General features: G+C 38.3%; 1 protein-coding gene across 3 annotated transcripts in view; it reads left to right on the plus strand.

The window, feature by feature from the left end:
• MAP3K21 (mitogen-activated protein kinase kinase kinase 21) overlaps window positions 1–24608 on the plus strand; it is a 40857-nt gene continuing 16249 nt past the window's right edge. For all 3 annotated transcript variants that reach the window (XM_014874994.2, XM_014875005.2, XM_014875013.2), the window contains exons 1-4: window positions 1–754; window positions 18119–18299; window positions 23173–23321; window positions 24084–24259. In XM_014874994.2, the coding sequence (XP_014730480.1) occupies window positions 16–754; window positions 18119–18299; window positions 23173–23321; window positions 24084–24259 (1245 nt within the window). In that variant the 5' untranslated portion in view covers window positions 1–15. The remainder of the gene's footprint in view (window positions 755–18118; window positions 18300–23172; window positions 23322–24083; window positions 24260–24608) is intronic.

Consider the following 24608-nt stretch of genomic DNA (forward strand, 5'->3'; position numbering starts at 1 on the left):
GCTGAGGTCGCTCCCATGGCTCTGCCGGGCGCCGGGGCGGCGGCGGCCGCCGGTGGCAGCGGGGGTCCGTGCCCGCTGTGGACGGCGCTGTACGACTACGAGGCGAGCGGCGAGGACGAGCTGAGCCTGCGGCGAGGGGACGTGGTGGAGGTGCTGTCGCAGGACGCGGCGGTGTCCGGCGACGACGGCTGGTGGGCGGGGAAGATCCGCCACCGCCTCGGCATCTTCCCGGCCAACTACGTGACCCGCCAGCCCCGCGGCGGAGCGGCGACGGCGGGGGGCGGCGGGCTGGGGGACCCCGCGGGGAGCCTGACGGAGATCGACTTCCAGCACCTGGAGCTGCAGGAGATCATCGGAGTGGGGGGCTTCGGAAAGGTGTACCGGGCCACCTGGCGGGGCCGTGAGGTGGCCGTGAAGGCGGCGCGGCAGGACCCCGACGAGGACATCACGGCCACGGCGGAGAGCGTGCGGCAGGAGGCCAAGCTCTTCTCCATGCTGCGGCACCCCAACATCATCGCCCTGCACGGGGTCTGCCTGCGGGAGCCCAACCTCTGCCTCGTCATGGAGTTCGCCCGCGGCGGATCCCTCAACAGGGCCCTGGCCGCCGCCCCCGGGGCCTCGGCCTCCCGCGGGGGCCGCCGCATCCCCCCGCACATCCTGGTGAACTGGGCGGTGCAGATCGCCCGTGGCATGCTCTACCTGCACGACGAGGCCATCGTCCCCATCCTGCACAGGGACCTCAAGTCGAGCAACAGTGAGTCCCGGGCGGGGCGGGGGGGAGGTGACGAGGGACCTTCGGACCGCGACGGCGAGGGGCTGTCCCCGCCTCAGGCCGCCGGGCCCGGGGGGCTCCCGGCGTGGCGGCGCGGGGCCGGGCGGCCGGGCCTGGACGGGCTCCGTCCGGGAGCCCTGTTCCACCGCGGGATGGGTGTCGCAACTCGAGCACCTAGTGCCAGAAGCTTGGGCAAGCGGCAGGTTGGCTTGCCGGGCTGTGAGCCGGCTACGAGCTCATGGAAAGGTCGGGAGGAGCCGGGGGTACCTTCAGCGTACGCAAAGTCCTGCCCCCTCGGAGGGGAGCTCACTTAAAGCGGGATAAAATCCTGCGCGCAACCACACCTGCAAATCTACAAGGCTGTATTTACTCTGATGCGTTGTGTGGTCCTGGCTTTTGAAACTTGTCCAAGGAACCAAGTGCCTTGTAAAGAAAATACTTAAGAAGGGTATCGCTTCTGTTTCACTGCCGAACAATATGTGTTTCTGGTTTTCACTGCGTGCATTTAACATTGCTAAAATTTACCCACTTAGCCAACATTGAGGTGGAGAAAACAAATACCTTAAAACCAGTAGAAACTGTTGTTCAGATGCCAAATTTGCTTTCATCCCTTGGCATGGACAAGTGCATCTGCAAAAATGAGCGAGTTGCTCAATTCATGCTTAATGGCTCCTTGGTCCATCTGACAATACAGAAGCATCTAGGATTTTGGCCACTGTGCATTTGGAAGGCTGAATAGAATGTTTATGGCTTGCCATTGTAGTTGAGTTTAGAAATGATGACCTGAAGGTGGAAGTCTGTGTATTTCCATAAATATCTGACGCTATCTCAACTTCTTCCTTTTTATTCTGAATATTCCAGAAGTGCAGCAATGCATTAGTCTTTTTTTTTTCCAGTTAGGAGTCCTTAAGTAGTCCAGTAGAAATAAAAAAGCTTCATTCAAGTTTGAAGGACTTTGTTTAAGAGGCTGTGTGTCTTGAAGGGTCACCATGCATGGGCTGTTAAGACAAGGCTCAGTCATGGGACTGACTGTTCCGAGAATACTTTCACTATTTGTTTGATAAAGAAAGAACCTCGCTCAGCTGTGTTTGTGGTTCCATTTGTAGCACAGGCAGTGAACTCTCCGACTTTTAGCATCATGGCCAACACCTTAATTTCTAGTAAGTGTTCTGTAGGCAGCTTGTGCCCGTTTAGTTTACTGCTGTGTTCGGAATGAGCTGCTGCACTTTGAGTATTTAGTGGCTCTCCTGAGACAGAGTGGGCTGATGCATGCTAGCAGCATGTTTAGTGACAGTGACAAAGTTCGTGTCTGAAATAAATTCATAACTCTGTGGTTTAGCATAACACTGGGGGCTGAGTTGGGTACTGCTGAGAACTGATTACCATTATCATCTTTTTGTATAAGGGTAATGGCAGAGCATTTCAAAAATATAATTCTGATTATAACCTCAGCCTATGTGCCTATTCACTGCTTCCATTACTAACTCCTGTTGCAGATGCACTAAACTTGAGCTGGTTAGATCTCTCACCCGTATTTCTTAATCTTAGCAAGATACTTCAAACAAACTTCTAAGTTCGAAGAAGTATTGAATATGCTAAATAGAATTATGTTTCTTGATCATCCATCTGAATGATAATATTAGGAGACAATGGTGCACTGGTGGTACCATATACTGTTCAACAACATGAATTTAAAATGTCTGTAAGTCATGGCAGTGTCCCCTGCTCTGGTAACTCATCCATTCATCGAAGATTTCCCTTCATTCTTTTCCTGTAGTCTTTTGCAGTCTTGCACAGTGGGAGTGGAATGCTGCCAGGGTTGACTGAGCGACTTGCTTGGCGTGGATAGTAACACTTCTGCAGCAGCTGCAGCTCCAGACAGGAGTGTGGCAGCACCCATTCCTCACCTGCTTGTCGCTGCTTTCCAGGCACTGCTAGTGGTGGTTCAGTGCTCTCTCTTAAGCAGCTCTAGGTAGTATACGAATGTATCAGTTTTGTGCTGGCTTAGTTATCTTTGTTAAGAAGAATGTTTTTAATTCCTCAAACAATCAATTAGAAAAGTGACTGTCCATGATACGGTGTGGTAAGGAATGCTTCTCAAACTGTTTCCCTAGCAAGTAGGCAGGAGCTAATTTTTCCAGGCAGGGAAAGGGAGCCCCTTCTACGGGTGTATTTGATCCAGAAAAGGCATGTGCCTGGGCTTGTGGTTGGCAAGCAATAGCAAGCATTTCAAAGGCAAGCGTATTACTTCTCTCTGTGCAATTTTATGGAGTTGGGATCTCTATAGCATATCTAGTGTGGTTTCACTGATGCCAAATTGGCAGGACTGGAGAGAAAGTGCCACAAACAGAAGAGCCATGAGAGCAGCCAGCTTTTATTAACAGCAGTGACTATCTAGGTTTGAATGCCCTTGCTTCATTGTGCTCCTTTTGGGAGGTGGGAGAAGGTTTGTGTTTCTGCCAGAGTAAGGGAAATTAATAGGTAAACAAATGTTTTCCATATTGGAAAGAAAAACTAACAAACTTGGTTTTGAGGGCTGAACAAGGAAGTAAAGTGTAAGTTATGAGTTTTATAACCAGCAGAGAGAGTTTCTTCAGTTCTGGAGTCCATGTAAAATAAATTTAAATTTACAGGTTTTTCAGAAGCAGACAAAGCAAAGGTTAAAGAACACTTTTAGCTTTAGATGTGTGTGATTAAATGAAACATAGTAACCATAGTCTCTAATGTTGACTTAGGAATTGTGGGTGCTTTGTAAAACCTTGTGGTGCTGAACTGGTGAGAAGTTTCACTGACAAAGTTCATGGCCTGTTTGAGGATAACTTCTCATAAGCAGTTCTCACATTCCTCAATATACTTTGTAGATTAAGGACATAATGTAAGATTAAGATGTGAACTTTACCTAATCTAAAATCTGAATAAAAATCGTGGAAGAAAATGTGATGTTTTTTCAAGCCATTGTTAGTGAAGGAATTCTGAATTAACTGATGCTTTAACTGAAAAGGAGATGTCTTAAAAATTGCGAAAATACTTGAATATTCCTAACTCTGTCTTCTGGGTAGGAACTTAGTCTTGATTAAGCATGCCAGCTGATTATGAAAAAAAATTAGATTTTACTGGAAATAAAAGACAGGAATTCACCTACAAGACTAGACACTAATAGTTATGTGTGTCTTTTTATCACATCTCAGCTGTTTTTCTGACTCGTTCGAAGGGTAACTTTTTTGCTCTGAGGGAATCAAATTTCTTGCTTCTGAGCTGGGACACCTCATTAGTTATAAGACCTGTGGTTGTGTAAGGGCTCAGCACAGCCTCCCCTGATTATTCTGTCCTGAAGAAAGCTTGTAATATGTTCACCAAGAGTATGCCACATTTTCACTTTTTGAAGTCAAGTATGGAGAAAACAGAGATTTGTGATTCTAGTGTTGTTTCAGACTGTGCACTGCTTCTGCCTTTAAAAAAATGTACTTTATCTCTAGTGCAGCAACCTTGTGTACTTCTAGGAAGCATCGCCATTTGTTCCGAGTATCTTACATGTGGCATAGACGTACCCATGATTACAAAGTTGATTATGTGCGTATTAAGTGTACTAGCACAGTGCTGATAAAGTGCTGTGTGCTCACTTATCATAGATGGATATGCCAGAAGGGTTCGGTTTGCTGTGGCTTTCACCAGCTCCTCCAGCAATCCAGTGTCCTTTGCAGCCCTCTGCTCTGTGAAGGGCGTTGAGTTTATATTGCTTTTTGAAATTTTCGAGGTTGGCTTGAGTTTCAAGGATTGTTGAATAAGACCATGGAAGTGACAATGCTAATGAGAACTACTTGGAATCTGAAGGAATCAAACATACAAGCGGATAATGCACTGTAATGTCATGTTCTTCAAACTAGTATTATGAGAAGTAGTTAGAGAATAGAAATCAATTTATTTTAAAACCTTAAAAGGAAGTATGATGTGTTTTGACAGAACTGTTGTATCAGTTAATTTTGATGAGGCAAGGTGTCCTGGAGTTTGAGATAATTTGTTCTTGCTTATCTCCAGTTCTGTGCTTTTACAGGTTATTTGCAGCAGAATTGCTCAAATTATCCTGTTAAACACCTTTAAAATAAGATGGAGATGTTTTCCAGGATTCATAAAAACTGCATTCTCTCAAAATTCTCTCTTGTCTGTATAACAACTTTAGGCCAGCTGTTCAGGGAGAGGAAGACTCAGAAACTAGAGTTAAGCCTATCTGCCATTTTCTGAACTGATTTTACGTATTCTGAGATCACTAGGGTGCATAATTTCTCATTTAACTGTTTTGAAGAGGTTAAGACTTGTTCACAAGTACAGCTGGTATTAAATGTTTGAAATTCAGAATCTTGTACAGTTACCAAGATAATTCAAAATTACATTCTGTTACAATTGTCTTTGGTAGTTTTAAGAGAGAAGAGAAATGGCTTTTAAGTAGATTTGAGCATCAATGTAACTTTTTTTGAAAAGAAAGTTCCAAGATGCCCATGAAACTTGGAGTTTTGCTGTCAGTAGCACTGTACCAATTACTGTTCACATGTTGTGGTGTAACAAAACTAAAAACCCTGATGTATTCAATGGGTATGTATTCTGCATCTCAGTCTCCTCGTCTTGGCACTCCCATTTGTGGAACTTTCAGTCTCATATTGGCTCCCACTGTCCCTGGTGGGCTAAGCCTGGCTGTCCCAAGGTGCCTATGTCCAGTGCTGGGTGACTCGGGCATGCTGTGTGTGCTGTAATTGGTTTGACACTGCTTGTACTGCCTGGCTAGCTGCTAAGCTCCTGGTGGCTGGTGTCTCTGAGATTTGGAGGGGAGTGGATGCTTTTCCTGGCAGATCTAACCAGAGTTCCACTGCCATAAGGCAACCGATTTTCATAAAATCCATAGAACCATGTCTTTGAGAATGTGGTATCACTTTGATAGATATCAGGTAGAATAGTGGGCCAGAAGTTATTTTAAAATAGCATTTTAAAATCTGTGTGCTGTAGTTTTCCATGCTGTCTTCATAGGAAGTCACAGTACTTAAATGCTTTATGTTGTTCTTAATTACTTAAAATCACATAAAGCTCGAAATTATGCCAGGTGTACCAGATTCCTATCCCATCTCTGAGACACAGCCTTGTGTTTTGCTGCAAAAATAATACAGCTGAATTACAACATTAAGAACTGGTCATACATCTTGAAGCATATGGAAGTGTATAAGCAGGAAAGAGTGCTGGTTTTTATAACCTTGATGGCTAAGTGTTCTTTAAAAAAACCACATAACACCAAAATCAAACCACCTTCATGCAAACATCTGTAGGATTGCAAAATTTCATTAATTTGGGAAAAGACCTGTTTTGAAGGGTGTGATCTACTTAGTATGCTATTGAATTCCAGTAAGTTTTTCTTTTGAATGTCCTTATGTCACATGAAAGAGTTCTGGGGTTTTGTAAAACATTGCTGCCAGTAATTTTTTTCATTATTTCATGTGTGCTCAGACTATGCAGATAGGGATTCTATTTTTTGAGAGGCCCTGAAGGTTAGCTGGATTCTGTGGGAGCATCAAATGCTTGGCAGCCTTGAGCTAGAGTATTATCTTTTTCCAGTTCATCAAAGGCAGTGCTATGTGTTATGCTTGTTTTAATATTCACTTGATATATTTACTTGTTGTATATAAATATGTTTTATATTTTGTATTCAGAAAGATGCTAGAATTCAAGAGAGAACAATTTTGAGTAATTGATTGCTGCAATTGCCTCCATAGAAGTAACTAAAGTATTAATAACTATAGTATTAAAGTGTTGTAGAGACCTAATTTCCAGTTGAAGGATGTGTTTCAGCATTTAAAAATAATATTCAGGAACATTATGATTTTAATACAATATCCGTCAAATGAAATTTTGTGAACTACTGCTCTGTAACCCAATATTTGTACAGCCTAAGCTTTCAGAGGAGGAATAATATCCAGCAGTTATTTTATTTGTAGATGAAGACTTAACTGCAGTAGCCATTTACTTCAATGACCTCAATTACTGTCTTCTAAATTTGCTTCTGTTTGATGTTTTTGTATGTCTCAAGTCTGGACATTAACAGGTGGAAAAAATTGCTCATTAATTTAGAACAAAGTCCCTCAAACTTAACAAGGTTGAAGTATATTTACATGTCGTGCTTAATGCTGAAAACAAGACTCTAGGCTGAAACACTAGCTATATGTAATTTGCTTAATTAAAACCCCATGAACTTTTAATACCCCTATTTATAACCCATTTTTAATACAGCCTTTCATTTTAATGTTTTCCCAACTATGTCCATCTGACAACTGTAGAGAGTTGTTTCTTATTTGGTGTTGAGACTGCATCTCTAACAGGTAGTATTATTAAGTCAAAAATAATATTACTTTGATCTTTCTCTGGACCTAACTTGGTTTTTCATGTCTTTCTTCTCTCTTTGTTCTATCATTGTAAAACACCAAGTGATCTGGTTTACAACTTTTGGAAGATTGGTTTTTTTCCCTTTTTAGGTGTTTATTTTTCTGCTTTGTGTTATACTCATTCCTAGCAGGTTTCTGCAGGACTTTGATTTGCACCAGGGCTTCTGGTGACCTCTTCATGGGGAATGTGGGGAGTCACATTCTAGTCTGTATGCTGTGTTTCCTCACTGTTTTTGATGAAGTTGTGGGGTAGCATTTTAAATTGAAGTGTAGGATTTTGTATTAGGAGTGTTTTTAATATTTGTGTATTAAAGAAAACTTCAAGTATTATTTGGCTCTTTTTTTTTTTTTTTCTTTTAATTTTAAAGCGGTAACTTAAGGATATGTTTATATACCTTTCTCCCTCTGAAAATTATACTGAGCAAGCAACTCATTTCCACAAAGATCAATGGGAAAGCAGACAGCTAAACATCTCCCATTAGCTGTTAAAATACTAATACAGTTTTGGTCATTCCCCTAAGCAGTGAAAAATAAGTTTAACTACTGACCATAACACTTGTTAAATGAGGTATTGTACTTAAATAAACAGACTGCAAAGTGTGGTTGAAATTTAAACATTGGTAGTGTTAGCCAAGCATTAGAAGAAATTGAGATATAACTGAGTTTTCAGTTACAGATTATTCCCCCATCTCCATTGGAAACTACAGAGACAGGGCATGTCTTTGGGCCCTCTTAGCAAATATTAGAAGTTCCACGAAAATGTTCTGCAACCTTAAAAGAATAGAGAAGTAACACATCACTGAGCTGTGTTTGGATGTTGAATGCTATTTTGTGGTTTCTTTGACCTTAGAAGAGAATGGCTTTTTGTTTGCAATCTGTAAGTTTTCTTACCACTCAGTATGAACTTTCTTCTAAACTTGCTTCAGTGTTTCAAGTTCTGAAACAAGCTGACCTTGTAGGATAAACATTTGCAAGGAGTAGTTGCTGTGTAGGGTAATTTCTGACCTTGAATTTAATTTCTGATTATTTGTTAAAGTTTAAGGCATTGAAATTTGTTTCAATGACTTTCAGTAATAATGCTTCTAAAAATGCAGATATTTTTTTTTTGAGCTTTGGGATTGTTTTGTTTATTAGAAGCAAAATTAGGGCATTGAAGTAAACATAAATACAGATAACATATAGATAGATAAATACCAAATTACTTGGCTGTCTATATTTGCTGTAAAAAAATCCAAAACAACTGGTGTAATGTACATTCCTGGATTGATAGCTTTAAACTACATTTCATGATTTTTACCTTGCTTGACCATATTACTAAGAGCCTACCTCAATCCAGTCACCTAAAATTAAGTGCATGTTAAATTCGTGGATTAAATATGATAAATTGGAAAAAATTACATATTTGTATAATGTTACCACAGAAGTATTCTTCCTTCTTGGAGCTTCCTGCCAACTTGAACCTTTTTTGTGTGTGTGGGGTCATAGCTCCAGTTAAATCAGTCCTAGACATGCCAATGTTGGCTACATAATCATTCTTTGTTCTCTTCATAGTGACTAAAATCTGTGTTTTGGCAGGTGTGCTATTAACTCAGAGCTGATAAGTTGGCCCTCCCTCTTGAAAATGAAGGAGTAAATGCTTCATTGCTGTGGTTCATTATGGGACAAATTAACCCTTGGAACTGGTTATATTTTAGTTCTAAATGTTTAGGCACTTTTGTGATTTTCCTTTCTATTACGATTAGATGTAATTGTTCTTCCTAAAGGTAACTGCTTTTATTTCCTCCTATGTAACGTAGAAGGGGAAAAAATCGTACTTTTAAACTCATTGCTTAATGTTACACTAATTATAGAGACAAACAATTGGTTTTCCCTTTCGTTTTCTCTTCTCAAGAGTAGGACAGCACTGTCAAGTTTACAGAGTTCTTATTTCAAAGTAAGTGTTTTCACTTTGCTGTTGAAGATTAGAGTTCTTGAAAATGCACAGTCCTGGGAGGGTACTGAAGACACTGCAAGGATGGAGTGCAAGAATCCTACCCCACAGAATATATTTTGATGGGATTTTTTTTTTCTTCCCAAGTTTTGTATTAAAAAAAATTAAAAGTAGATTCAAAAATTGTCTGGTTTTTTTCTGCTTTGTTTGGTAACAGGTTGTTAGGCTTTTTTTTTTAAGACAGCAAGACTTTCAAATATTCTTTGTAAAAGAAACTGACAGCCTAAAAATTCTTTATAAAAAATGTAACCTATTAAAGTTCCTCATACAAATGATGTTAAAGGGGTTTCCTGTTAACTGATGAGATTCTAAAGGAACTCAATGACTAAACCTAAGTATCTACAACCAGAATTTGGATTCGTAGCAGTTGGCATCTTCAAAGGGACCTAGGAATAGTTTTTGTTTTCCATTTATTTAATAGGTTCTTTTCAATAGTAGATTCCGTCAAAGGTGATTTTATAATGGAAAAAACATTGCAAAGCTGGATCCTATCTTTAAATCTCTGACTAAAACTATATGTAAAAGGGTTGGCTTATTTCTGAAATGTTGCTTGACTTCCCATTTGTTGCAGCAGGTGACGTGTGGCTTCTTTGGGCAGCTGTAGCTGCACGAGGAGGCTTCCCCACCCACCTGACAGCAGAATCTACACATCTCAGTCTCTGCCTGTGTGGTCAGTAGTCAGGTTAAATCTTCAGAGAGATCCAACAGGAAACTACTCAAAGCTGGTTTATTTGCAGGCATCATTTTCTGCTGAGCTATCTGGCTGCTTGAGTCTCCCAAGACTACCCAGTTGCTAGACTCAGTCTGGGGGTAAAAAGCTGTAGAAGGTGAGGGGGTATAAATGAACAGGAAGTTAACTAAGTATTTCAGTGGCAGCAGGCTCACACTGTCTTGGTTGTGACATTAGATTTCACCTCTTTACTTCAGCTTTGCTAGTAAGTCACCTTTAAAAATAGAATGTCTTTTAATTTTTTTAGGTATGTATCCATGTATTTATATTAAACTTTATTTAAATTTGATGTGATCTTTTCTTGTAATTTCAATGCTTCAAATGCACCTTGAGATAGGTCACACAAAATAAAGCAACAAGGAAATTCATAATTGTGGAGTGTAATATGCTATGATCAGGAAAAGTATGCCAACTATGTAAATACTTCCGTATACTCAGAAGCTGTGTGTTCTTCTGATTAGCTTGAAATATCAAACTGCATCAAGTCACGTTCTGCTGACTTAAATAAACCCAAACTATAAATGCAAGCCAAATTTCAATTAAATATTAATGGCTTTAAAATTAAGTATTGTAAAGTTGATTAGATAGATAACTTAAATTGTTAGTTCTGAAAGAAGATAACCTCTGCCAGCTCTTGCCCCGGATGCCATTTACAGTATCTTAAGCCTCGTCTGCATTGCCTGTAAAATTCTGTATGTTGTATGACATATATTGATTTAGGGAATGGTCAGGTCTTAAATTTGGGTTAGGCAGGAAATTAATGTTTTCTCAAAGTTTCTCTTGGAGGAAACTGTACCTGATATGTTATATATTGACAAAGACTTTTAATGCAGTTTAAACGTAATAGCTGCAGTTTGCCTTGTATTTTGTTTTTTTTTTAAGAATAGGATGAAGTTCCTTAAAAAAATAAATCACTGTCATAACACAGACGGTGTTCTTTAAGGAATGGATTCGCAGCCACTTTATTCTGCTGAGTTTGAAACATTATCTTAGTCAGGAATTCACCACCTAACTGTTACCCTTCTCATCTGCTGCTGGTTTTTTTTTTTTGTTTGTTTGTTTTTTGTTTCTACTTCTGGGTTTTTCTCTTCAGAGCTGCCTTTTAAAAATAGCAAGCAAATAAAGTAATTGCTCTTTCAAATAAAGGGGGAAGCTCCTGGTAGATAGCACACAGCTGAGTGTTTTGAGTTTTAAAGCTAAGTTTCAGTATTGACTGATTTCCATGTAATAGTGAAATTATGGAGGAATTGCTTTAATGAGGTTGTTTTTCTTAAATTTAGTTTTTAAATAGGAGAGTTAAGTTAAATATTTTATTAAAGAGAACTTGAGAATGTTTGGTGTCTAGTCTGCTTTTGATTTTTTTGCTGATGTACTATCAAAATCCTACATTTTTCAGAATTTACTGCTGATCTAGTGTTTAAATTATGATTATTTGAATGTCTAATTATAAATGCTTGTTACCTCTAGTACTTCCTCTTACAGCACAATAGAAATTTCTTTTTTGCATTACAGACCTATCTGAAGTGCAAGTGAAGCACAAACGGCATGCAGTAAAGTAACTTTCAGCATCTGTAGTCTGTGCCAATAACTTGTTAAAACTACTTCTTTCACTCAAGTTTCCATTTGCCCAATGTTGCTTTAATAATAGTTCTTAAAGAAGAAAAGAGGAAGCAAAAAATGGTGATGCAAAGTGTATTGGAGCTGTTGAAATCTCTTGTCCCTTTTCCTCTCTTTCCTTCTCCCTCCATTTTCTCCAGAAGGCAGGTGACTCCTAGTCATTCTTATCCTTTGGTGCTTTTCTTTTGCTGCAGATCCTACTATGGGATGTGCTTTCTTATGAGGTTGGTGTGTATTTGTCAGTTCATGATGTCAAGGACTTTTTGTGTCAAGTCTTGTCTTGTTTTGGCTTTCCAACTGGGAACACTTTGTTCAGGATTTTTTTTTTTAATATATGTTGGCTCCTGTGAGGTACATTTTTTGGGTTGTTGGGGTTTGTCTTTTTTTTTTGTTGGGTTTTTTTTTTGTTTGTTTGTTTTGTTTGGTTGGTTGGTTGGTTTTGTTTTTTTTTTTAAAGCTGGATATTTTTAGACAAATGCATTTAAGAATAAGCTGTTCCTTTCAGTTAAGTGTGAAAATTAAGAACTAGTTATATGCCTGCTATAAAGGGACATAGATAATAGAGGAGCACAATATCCACAGAATAAAAAGTCTCCTGCGTATGTAACCAGTGTTTAAACGATAAAATTCCCTTGCTGATGGTGACCTCTGAACTTAATCCAGTGAGACAATCATAATCTGACAAATACTAGCTACAGAGATAACAGAACCCATCCTGAGAGTCCACGGGAGAAAAGAAAGGTATTTAAGAAGAGGTGCTGCATAGGCAAAAGTATAATCTTTTGTATATACAGAAGAGTTCTGATTAGTTCATGTTTCCACTGTGATATTTCATTTGTAGCTCACACACCCAATTTTTTCACTATGATACTTAATCTACAATTTAAAATCTGGACATGACTTCTATAAGCAGTGTTGGAATTTTAATTTCCAATTACAATTGGAGCCAAATAACTTCCAAACGATGGAGATTGGTCTCTTAATATGGACAAGGTATTGTGTTTCATTAATTGAATATACAACATTTAATAAGGTTTTTTTCTTCCTGGTAGTCCCCAGGTAAAGATACAGGGTCACCCTGCTGGTTTTGTTGCGTGTTGATTTAGTGAATTAACAGGAACCAGATTTGCTTGCAAACAGTTGGAGAGGGAACTGACTGGGTGCAGGGGGAACAGAGACAGTAGCAGCATTGTCTGGACAATATTTGAAAGCAGAGTTCTATAGCAGAGTTATGAAAGTAGAATTGTGTTTCCTTTATAATATTCTCTAAGAATGACTTTATCAGTGATGGTAAATGTAGTGGATATGTAGGCATTCTTACCTATAATCATAGTAACTGAAATAGCTGTGGTATTAAATAGCTTATATTTGCAAAACCCGTGATCATTACCTGTTTAGCAAACTGCAGATAAAGTAGCAAGAAATGGTTGCTAGCAATTGACTAACTTGGGAAAATAAGGTTGCTTAATGTTTTATTTTTAGTACTAACAAAATATAAAGGTAATATAAAGAGGGTATAATAGAAAATACAAAGATGATAGGAGGGATAGAATGGACTTCAGTATTTCAGGATTTATTTTTTTTTAAGTTTAAGATTGTTTGAATTCAGTACCTTTAAACCACTGAAAAGGTGTTCAATCTTTTGCCTTGGCTTCTCTCAGAATGCCTTTTTTACTCCATTATTTTAAATGTATGGTAACTGAAAAAGTCACCTGAACACACTGGAATGCATTGCTCATGCAGTAAAACTGATTTTAACTGTATGAAGTCTTTGGATTTCAAATGAAGTGTTGTCTTAAATGGGGACTTTGGCTAGATAAGATTGGAGAAATACAATCTATATGTACTTAGAAACAAAAAGAAGACTAAGACCATAGGAAATAACCTGCATTAAAAGAGTAGCATTGAAGAGCTTAGTTCTAGGTAGAGGTTTCCTAGATGTGCTGCCTAAAATACCTGCCCAGGCCTCCCTCAGGCTTACTGTAAATACTGTTTCTTAACTAACATGAATTTTAACAAATAGAAAGGAGAAAAGCTGAGGGAGGAATGCAAGCCTTTTATTTAGAATTATGCTTTAAACAAAGTGCTTGCAGTTTAAATTAATTCTTCTAGTTCTTCTCTAGGCTTTCAGCTTAGTCTTGAAAGTAGCACTGGAGGTGTCATTCTGTACCTGAGTTTGGCATACGTGCAGCCCCAGGAATCTGGTTTGTCTAAATGTGCTCTGTTCTCTTATTTCTAGCTTATCAGTCCATATCTAGGCCCTTACTTAATTTTTCCTTTTCCCCAGTAAAATTTCAACCCAAGCTCAGAAGAACAGAGAATGTAGTTCATGTTCAACTCTGGCCGGACTAGGTCTGCTACTTTATGTATATCTCACCTTTTGCTCACCTTGAAGAGAGCTTTACTGCCCGAGTGGAGAGTTTGGAGACAGGAGTGATGGGATGGGAATGGCACAGAAAAAGGAGTGGCAACTGGGAGCATTTGAGGGGGTTTTTCCTGGGACCTGTGTCTTTTTTTCAAGCCTAAATTCTGTGCCTTTCTTGACTAAGAACACCTGGTATGGAAGCAGTAGTGATGTGGCAAAGAATTGTTGCTCGATCTGTTCTAATTAGAGGAACACAGGCTTGGGAAATGCTGGCTCCGTGGCAGAGTGTTAGATTTTGGTTTCTAAAAGTGTGCAGAACATCTTGCCTGCATACTGTTACACCATGAAATATTTGCATTGTGCCATAAGATCAGTAGAAAAATATTCCAGCTGTAACAATAATAGTGCAGAAACCAAGAAAGATTACTATTTGAGGAACCATTAGGTTTAACAGGAATGTATGTTGGATCTTGTGACTTTTTTGAGGCGTAAACTCTGCTTTACATTGCAGAGGAGGGCAAAAACAGGAATGGGAGAAAAGAGGCAATAAAATTCACCACCCTGGTAGCTCCAGATCTAGAACTGAGTTTAATCAGAAGTATATCTTCTGACTGGCCAGAGCACCTAGGAAAATATTTTGTTGTTAAGAGCACCAGTGCTGTAGGTTTGCATTCTGTTTCTAGGTATGGGTAACTTCTGTTCTCATAACTTCTCTAAACCTTTGTTTAGCCTAGCAAAAAGGACAAGCTCTTCTGATTTTTATCTATATAAAAGACATTGCTAGATCCTAACTCTTCCATTTTTTATGTCGGCTTCAGTCCCTCTTGTTGGACACATGTGCAGGTTTATTCATTCAGTATTTCATATGAGGTGTTATGCTTCGTAAAATTCTATGGATACCTTCCTGTTTCTACTGAACTAAGCCTTTGTTAGTGTATTTTAGAATTGAATTAACTACTTGCACATCTACGTGTAGCTTGCTAGTTTTCCTTCTGTTAGCCAGAACAGCCAGGCATTTCTTCTTCCTTCATCTCTTCTTTATAGCTATAGATTTTAAGATTGATCTTACGCAAATTTTTTAGTATGATGGTCTGTTCTTTCTTAGAGTGGGTGCTATTTTCTGACTATGCTGCCCAGGGAGGTGGTAGAGTCAGCATCTCTGCAAATGTTCTGGAAATGAATGGATGTGGTACTTAGTGCTGTGGTTTAGTCGACATGGTGCTGTTTGGTCAAAGGTTAAACTTGGTCTTGGAGACTTTTTTCCAACCTTTATGATTCTATAATATCTTATCTACCACTTTTAATACCAATTTACTGCATAGCATTTAATTTTTCTCTCTGTCTTACCTGGCTTTTATCTTTAACTTGTTGATTTATATTTCAGGAATTATTGAAAATAACATCTCTTTGTTGCCCTGCTGTAAATGTTTCTGGGTATGCACTATCTCATATATTCAAGGAGTGCCTGCTATATGGCATACAAGTCTTTGCTCTGCGGTAATAAATTTGCTTTCCTCTTGATCTCATTGCAGAAAGGTAGAGTCACAAAGAGATGCAATAACTCAGAATATAATTGAAAATGGTGTTGCTGGTAGAAATCATATGCAACCTTAAGCTACTTGGTCATTTTTTTTATTTCTCACTGAAATGTTTGGGTAACAATCCAAGGCAGAGTTTTACCTTTGAACCAAACTTAATCTCCTTCTATTTTGAATCATTCAGAAACATAGTATGTGGTTTTGCTTATGTAGAAAAAAAAAGGTGTTAGATAAATATCCTTATCCTATGTCCTACTTACATGTAAATAAGTAAGCACATAGGATTTTCCTGCATTTCTGCATACCTTATCTAATCTGTGGGTTTTGGTGGGTTTTGCTTTCAAATAGTCTTTGTACCTCTGAATATTTTGGGCTGTGCTTGCCAGGGGCAAAGCTGTAATGTAAGTATGAACTTCATTCTTTGTGGAAAATAAAAAGTTTGAAAAATATTGAAGTAAGCCCAAAAGTGCTAAAGTGGCTCTTGCCCAACTTAACATTGCACGTATATTGGAGCCAGAAAAGACAATTTAAAGGATTAAAAAAAGAAACAAGGGGGATGCTGAGTAAACAGGGCAAACTGGTGAATGTAAAATGACTTCTGTCAGGTTAGCAGCCAGCAAGGGCCAGGAAGCTATGGAAGAGCTAGAAGGATGCTATAGTAAAGGTTGCTAGGCTACTCCAAGGTAAGCTCTTACAGAGTGCTACTCAGCTATGCTGAGCATTTTTACTGCCCAGCTGCTAAGTTATGTGTGTGTAGTATTGTTTGCCTGGCTACCAGCCGGAAAGGGAAGTTTGAACTGCTAAGAAATGTTGTCCCTTTGTCGGATGAAACTTGGTCACATGCCAGTTATTACCTTTTGCAAGACTGACTGTTTTTGGTTTCGGTCACATTGACTGACAAGGAATGTCAGGAATTCTGCTGAACATGTTTGAAATGGAACAGCAAACAATAGGTCTTTGATTCAAGTATAAAAGTATAAAAACTTGCCTGAATTTAACCTGTTCTGGTGGTTCTCATTGGTGAGTTCTTGGTTTGTCTGTACCATTTTGGCCTTCATTTCTTTTGCACTGTTAAGAAGCTTATTGAAAATAGAATGTGGGTTCTTTTCCTTTTATCTGGATTTGATGTAATTTTTGAAATATTTGTAAGAGTTAATCTCTACCAGTAAGAATTATTTCTTTCAATTGCAAGTGCAAGGTCATCAGTTTTTCTTCTGTAAGGGAGGGTAAGTCTTTGTCTGCTGTTTTTGTTAATGGATGTCCTGTACTGTGTCTTGCTGTATATGCAGGTAGAAAACACAAATTTACGCTTCTTACATGTAATTTAATTTTTGGTCTTTGTCCAAGGAGATCACTTTAACAGAAAGTTAAAACTAACAGTTACTCTCACAAACAGTGACAGAGGAACTGAATATGTAATTAAAATAATAGTGTGTTAAAATGATTCCTTTCCATCTGTTGTCCCCTTCCTTGAGAGCTCTTACACAATTACCCAGTTCTCTTCTTGTAACACTGTTTCCTGAAGAGGTGCTAAAACTCTGCCAATAACATTGTCTCATGAACAAGTTGGGCACTGTAGGATGCAACAGCAAAAAAAAGGATAACTTACTCTTTAACATTCATGAAGGTGGAGTGTTTATAACATAAAAGGAACTGGATCCAAGTCCAGTGGCCTGTTGCCAGTTGGGAACTCCCAAGGCAAACTAATTCCCCTGGCAGATAGTTTCCTAACTTTGTTCTGATTTGTGGCCCAGGGATTTCATGAAAATATACTAACTTTTTTTGATATAAATTCCCCATATCAGTTGACTTCTGTGAATTTATGGAGATTCTCTTTCAATCTATGTTAAATAATAATATTCACATACCATGCCAAGAATTCCAAAGTTCAGAATCTTGTTGCAAAGTTCACCTATGTGTTGTGTGAACGACTGACACGTGTTTGATTCTCACCTGCTAATTTTACCAGTGGTGTCCGTTTCTTGTAGTGAGAAACTTTGAACAATTATTGCCTCTAGTTTCCTTCATTAATGAGGCATTGTTATATAGATTTTTGTTTGCAAATGTTTCTTTTCCTAGGGGAAGGCTTCTTGTCTACTAACCATTCCTTGTAGCTGTGGTTATGTTGTTTTGAGTACCCCACTTGTGTCCCATGCCTCTTTCAGTTGTTACACGCTTTCAGAGATGAGGTAGGGCCAGGATTGAGTGCACTATTAAGAGTGGATTTTCTACAGTGACATAGTGTATCCTGCTCTGTTTTATCAGTCTTTTATAAGAATTCTTAACATTTGTTCTTGGTTTACTACTGCCACTGGTTTGTTATTCCAGAATCTTGCTGCAAAGTGAATAATTTTCTGACAGTCTGTCATCCTCTGGGATATTAGGATTCTGGGCTTTCTTAAATGATCTGATTTACTTTCCATCTCCGGTGTATTTCTTTTGCTAATTCAATTTATGCTCCTACGGTTGCATAAAGAGCTCATGACACTGTAGGTATTTCTTGGTTTTATAGCTTGGAATAGCTTAAAATTATAAAAAAACCTTTTAATGCATATAAAAATTGCAATAATATTTTCACACACTAAAAGTATACAATTATCTGTGCAATACAAGTGTATGTGAAATTATTAACAGGAATGTATTTTTTTATTGCCATTGCATTAATTTTTAAACTCAATCTTTTGCAGTTTTATTGCTTGAGAAGATGGAACATGATGACATTTGTAATAAAACTCTGAAGATTACAGACTTCGGTCTGGCTAGAGAGTGGCACAGAACAACCAAAATGAGTGCAGCAGGAACTTATGCATGGATGGCTCCAGAAGTTATCAAGTCCTCCATGTTTTCTAAAGGAAGTGATATTTGGAGGTAAGAAGTTTGTCTGCTGAAGACCATGTTCAGTGGAACTGTGTTGAGGGTTTTGACACAATTTTTTTTGGTGTTTTACTAGGTTACTGCCTCAACGTATGGCCAGCAAACGCATTTTTAAGTATCCACTTCAATTGTTACACCTTTTATTATCTGTTACTTACAAACTGGGGGAGGAAGAGGGAAAATAAAGAATATTTTTTTTAAAGCAAGCTCTCATTAAGAGAAATCTTTAAAATATTTGTTGGTTAATATACCCAAGTGTTTCTCTGGAGTCTTAATATAAATAACTGTATGCTCTTGATACATTAATGTATGATTGATCTCATTTTAGTACGTTTATTTTGTATTAGATGTCTGAAAACTCTCAATCCACCTAAAAGCGAGACCAAGGAATTATTGCTTTATATGTCTGATAAATAGTAAGGTGCAAACCAGAACTTTGCCAAGTGTTAGCTTGAATTGGTGCTGTTTTTAGGAATCTGGAATGTGATTGTGTGTAAAAGTTAATACTAGGTTGAAGCTTCTACATTTACAGAGATTTTGCTTCCAGTAGCTGGAGTAAGGAGAGTGTATTCAGCACAAAATTGTTTTAACTTGCTCTCTAATTTTAAAAGTGGGAAATGCCCTGTGTTAAATTTGTGAATTTCTCATTTAAGATGTTATTGTGGATAATATAAATAATATGGCTCTCGCTACTGATGCTATTTTTGAGTAGTGTAGTGTGGGATACATGTACTGTAGAAAAGTAATTTAAGCTTTAGTATTAATTTAGTTCTATTCTGTGAGTGCAGAAAAGCAGTGATTGCACAATAGGCTCTAAAAGCTGCTGTGCCCCACCTTGAAAAGTCTGCATTTCCTTTCTTTTTGATATGTTTTCTCTGAAGGCACCAAGATAGCTATTTGGGAAAGGAGGGGAGGACTTTAATCTGTTTTCTCCTGCTGCTTAATGCATGTTCTTTACTGTATGATTCTTAAATAGGGTCCTATTTTGCTTAGATGCATGATATTCTACAGCATGAAGCTTCTGGTATTCTCGTGATGATTCTGTATCTGCACTGCTGTTTTGTGACACTCATTTGTCTTGCCTATGGGACTAATTTTATTTGCATTAGTCTCAGTTAATGCCCAGTTGGGAAGCATCTTTGACCTCATTCTTTTTATTTCCATTCTTTCTTACTTTTTTCTTAATTTTTTTTTCTTTTGCGGGATGGAGGTTGGGTGTAGGCGTTTCCCTAATCAGCTGTATTCCATGCTTAATTACAGGTCCTGTCCAGTCTTGTTGCTGTGATTTTAGGTATCTGAGGGGGTATGCTTTGGTGCAATTATTTTATATTCTGCTGCAACATTAGTTTACATTTTTGGAACCTACAGTATTTCTCTTCTTCGCCTTCTCTTCTGCACGCCTCTCTTGTAAAAATGTAAGTATTTAGTTCAATGATGGAAGTCTAACAGGAGAGGTTTTTAAGTAGAAAGGCTGTGTTTTGCAGTATAGTTTAGACCTTCTTAGCTTCTAAACATTTTCTGCTCACTGCACTTTGATCTATTCTGTTGCTTATCTTTACTCTTTCTTTAAAAGATAAGGAAATAAAGAATATCCTGCTTACAGGAGTGGTTTTTTGTTTTTAAAAGCCTTCAGGTTTCCAGTTTAAGTATATGGGTCTTTCTAAGACAAGAACACCGTATGTTTCAGCAAATTTCTGAACCTCAGTTACACATACTGAGTGCTGAGGCTCTGAATGAAATCTGCAGACCTCTTTTTAGGAAAAAAAAAAGAAGAGCAATTGAGGTGGCTCAAGTTGAGGCAACTCACACTTTCCAGCTAGTCTTCCAGAATCTGCCAGTGCTCAGAAATGTTGTGGGAGTATTTTCATGTGATGCTCATTTGTCTTGTTCCTTCCAGGCTGCAGGTTCTCAGGTGTCATCCTAGATAGAGCTAGTGCTTTCCAGGCCCTGCACATGTATCCTTTCGCTTTCCAAACCAGAGCTTTAACTACCGTGTTATTTTACTCTGGCACACGCTTCCAAATTCCCAGACGAGTTCTATTCCTCCAACCCTACCCTTCCATCAATCATCACACATTTCTGAGTGGTATGTCAGTCTTGGTTTTGTGTAAAGCCTGAAAGTGCAAATATGCCCACAGATTTCCAAGTGCTGATGGTGTGCTTCAGCAATGGTCTTTAGAGTAACTTGTGTCCTGCTTGTACAAGCCCTTGGCAAAGCCAGGAAGCACCTACTGCACAGCAGAATTAGCAGTTGCTTTTGCCTGGAATATTTGGATAAATTTGAAGTGATTCATATAGCAGTGCTTAGTAACCTCTTCTCTGGAAGATGGCATGTAGACTAAATTAAACTTTGAGAACCTTACCTTCAGATTTTCAGTTCCTAAAATATATAAAACCAAGTTTTCACTGGAGTGAGATATAGTGAGGCTTAAATCACATTTGATTGAAGGAAAATAGTTTTAGTAATGAAAATACTTAACATATATTTGGAAGTGTATTCGTTTTTGTGGTTTAAAAATATGTATTTCAATGACGTATGTGGTCATGTGGCTTTGGCCTTTTGCTGATGAAGGAAAGGGACATGGCTTTTGCTCTTAAAAAAAAAAGCTATTTCTTAGAAGCTCAGCTGTATTCATGAGACAGTTGTGTGTGAGCTGGTGAAATTTAATGCACGGAATAGCTAGTGTAGTTCAGTGAGTTAACAAGTAGTTGTTTTCCTAGGTAATGGCAGATTAGTACCTCCCAGAAACTCCAGTGTATCAAGATCATGTCTTTAGGCTTCCTCCTTGCAGTTTTTCCCCCATAGTGCTGGCTCTTGGTGCTTGACATTAAGACTGCTTTCATTAAAAGGCTGCTACTGTTTAAAACTTTGCAACCACCTACTTGGCACTGTTGAGAACTCTTTAAGATTAAAGGCTTGAATTGTAAATACAACTCAAGCTAATAGTGTGACACAACTTTTTTATAAAAGGTGACTTTTTTTTAGTTAAATTTAATGTTTTGCTTATCTCCAGAGTTCATGCTAAAATACATATGGAATAGTTTGATCAAGGGAATTACTTGAATTTAGAACAGTCTGTACTTGCTGAATGATTTTTTTTAATGCTTTCTCCAAGGACACAGATGAGCCGTAGTTCAGGAGAATTCCTCCATGAGGCATAAAATGTGTATGTACCACAGGAAGTGTTGTATTCATTATGGTCAGAACACCACTGTTTTAAAACAAATTGGAATTCATTATTTTAACTGTTTTTGAGTATACTAGAAAATGCAGAAATTAGACCAGAAAAATCAGGAGGATATTAAGAAGCTCAAAACTTTTAAAATTCCTTTTCCTTTTGGCTGTAGGTGCAGACTGTTTTCTTCAGCTTTTGGTGAAGTGTTAGTAAATTCATTAGTTTTTAAGATTTTGTGGGATGCAAAAATTCTCAAAGAGACCATAGATAACAAAGTACTGCTGATATTTGTGCTGATATTGTGTAGTTTGCTGTTTTATTATTTATTAAAGTGATGTTGTAAGGTGTTGTATAATGCTGACTGACTTTTTCTCATTAAGCAGACAGTGATAGAAAACTGTAACTGGTGTGTGTTCTTCTCCCTGTCGTATCTGCTCCACTTGAGGTGTAATTTCTAGTCCTAAGGATTGCATAGCCCTCATTTCCCCAGTGCAGAATGCTTTCTTCTCGTGTTGAAGAGTTCAGTCTAGTCCTGCAAAACTTGCAGGTGGTTTCTTTGCACACTTGGAGAGAAGGGGCAAGAGCAATAGTTAGTATTCTGTTTTTTCCTTTGCCTGCTCACTTTACCATTCAAAAGTGCCAATAGGTTGTCCTTTGTATCTACAGGCAGTGGTTCCCTGGCAGGAAGAGAAGTGGAAGGGGTCTGGGAGATGAAAGGAGGAACATAAACCCAAATCCAGTCATAAAGTTCACTTTAGGCTAACATTCTGAAAGAAGTAATTCCCACTTCCACAAAAATGACTGTGAAACCTGTCCAATTCAGTGGTGGTAGAATAGGAGCTCTAGAGCCACAGTAGCCAGCCTACTGTCCCTGCCCTTTGTAGGGGCTTGGGTCATTTGAACAAGCCAAGCACTGGGCATACAGACGCAAAGAAGGTAAAAGCAAAACCTGGCTCTTCTTTGGGTAAAGAGCATTGCAGAAATTCTTACAGCTCTTGTTACTGTAATAGGAATTCCCTTGATTCTTGATTTCTGTACCCAGAACTGAGAAAAGATCTCTTTGTGCCAACACCTTTCGCTGGAAACAGTGTTGTTTTGTTTGGATTTTTTGGGTGGGATTTTTTCTAGAATGGAGAAGTTAGTTGTGTGTGCATGAAATAATTCCTCAATCTTGTTGCATCTTCAAAGGGAAGTGACAAGTTAACTGGCCTTTATGGGATTAGAAATGCAAACTTCCAGATAAAGATAGTTGGGTTTTTTTTAAATAACAGTAACAGTACAGAAAACTCCTATGTCCCTCTAGGTAGATTGTTGTGAAATGTTTGGAAAGGGAAATGGCCTGAATGCTCTGCTGAGGATTTCTTTTTATTGTTTGTTTGCTTTTTGGTGGGAAGAAGGTTGCTTGTTTTCCTGTCATTCAGACTGCCTATTTTAAGTCAGATTTATGTGAAACTAGCATTTCTATAGAAGTGGCTTCAGGCTTACATTTCGAATAAGAGTGCGAGCCAATCTTCAAGTTGCACCCAGTAAATGTGAACAATGACAAAAGTAGAGCTGACTTTAAAACATTCACCTTTGACTGGGAAATCTTCATGAATTCTGAGTACATGGTTGGACAGATACTTGTTTGTGTTTTCTTGTGTTCTTGTTGTTTCTCAGAAAATAACTGTTTAAAAAATTACCTTTTGTAGTTATGGAGTGTTGCTATGGGAGCTGCTTACAGGAGAAGTGCCTTACCGTGGCATCGATGGCCTCGCTGTGGCTTACGGAGTAGCTGTCAATAAGCTTACTTTGCCCATTCCATCCACCTGCCCTGAACCATTTGCAAAACTAATGAAAGGTATCCACGTTGTTTCTTCCTATGTATTGAAAAAGTTATGTTTTGGGGATATGAAATAATCATGAGGTTGCCAAATAAGAACCTCATTTGATAGTGTGCTGTGTACCAAGAATGCTCTTTTTCTTTACACAGCAATCTGGTGTTCCAGATTGGGGTGTGTTTCTGAGGGAGCCTTACAGTTACGGTGTTGCATTTAAGTTTTTAAGTTTTTCAGTAGCAACAGTACAGTACAGTTTGTGCTCTGGTTTTACAGATTTTGTTCTACTCTAAAATTGCATTAATTTTCATAAATTACAAGATTATACTATGGATTAATACAAGATTAAGATTAAAATCTCAAGGGGAAGAATTGCAAATGCCTTTTTTTTCATTGTTTCTTCCTGAATGTCAAAAATATTTTGGAAATATTTTAGAGAGAAATAAACTTTGCTTGCTAATCGCTATTTCCTTGTGTTTAAATGAATTTTTCTACCTTTTTATGTATTCCTTCCTTACAATATTGCTCGTTTGGTATTTCAGATGCTAAAAATAAACAAAAAAAATTTCACTATTAATACAAAAACAAACCTCTGAGTACAAGTAGGTAGATGTAGGTAGAATACAGATGTCACCTCTGTAAATTGAGACAGGACTGGAGATGTCTTGCAGGTATGGAGAACACATTATAAATTGAAATGCAGTAGCAAGTAACTTGAAATTCACGTAGTTCTTCAAAAAGTTCTATGTGCTATTACAAACTGACGGGATTTTGATAAATTCTAGAATGCTGGGAGCAGGACCCTCATATCCGACCATCGTTTGCCTTAATTCTTGAACAGCTTACTGCCATTGAAGGGGCAGTTATGACTGAAATGCCTCAAGAGTCTTTCCACTCCATGCAAGATGACTGGAAATTGGAAATTCAGCAGATATTTAATGAATTGAGGACCAAGGAAAAAGTAAGTTGATTTTTCCAATTGAATGGCACTGAAGTAAGGGTATGTGTGTATGTATGTTTATGTGATACAGCAGTTTTGAACTTCTGAGTTGTTGCTTACCAATGTACTCATGCAAATATACATACAGTTGAAAAAGAAAGATATCCACATCTGTCTCTCCAAATAAAACAGGTTGCAGATCTGTAGATGTGGCATTCTAGACTCTTTTTAAAAATGTGTTATTTTTTTCTTGTATGCTTGCATGTATCAATTGAATTGAATTTATCCCTTAAACTAATCTTTATAACACAAGTTTTCAGCTGCTATTGAACATTCTCCTCAGCTGTAAGAATGAAAAGCCTTTCATCCT

The sequence above is a fragment of the Sturnus vulgaris genome, chromosome 3 (assembly GCF_052056855.1).
Source record: "Sturnus vulgaris isolate bStuVul1 chromosome 3, bStuVul1.hap1, whole genome shotgun sequence".
In the NCBI taxonomy this organism is placed as follows: domain Eukaryota; kingdom Metazoa; phylum Chordata; class Aves; order Passeriformes; family Sturnidae; genus Sturnus; species Sturnus vulgaris.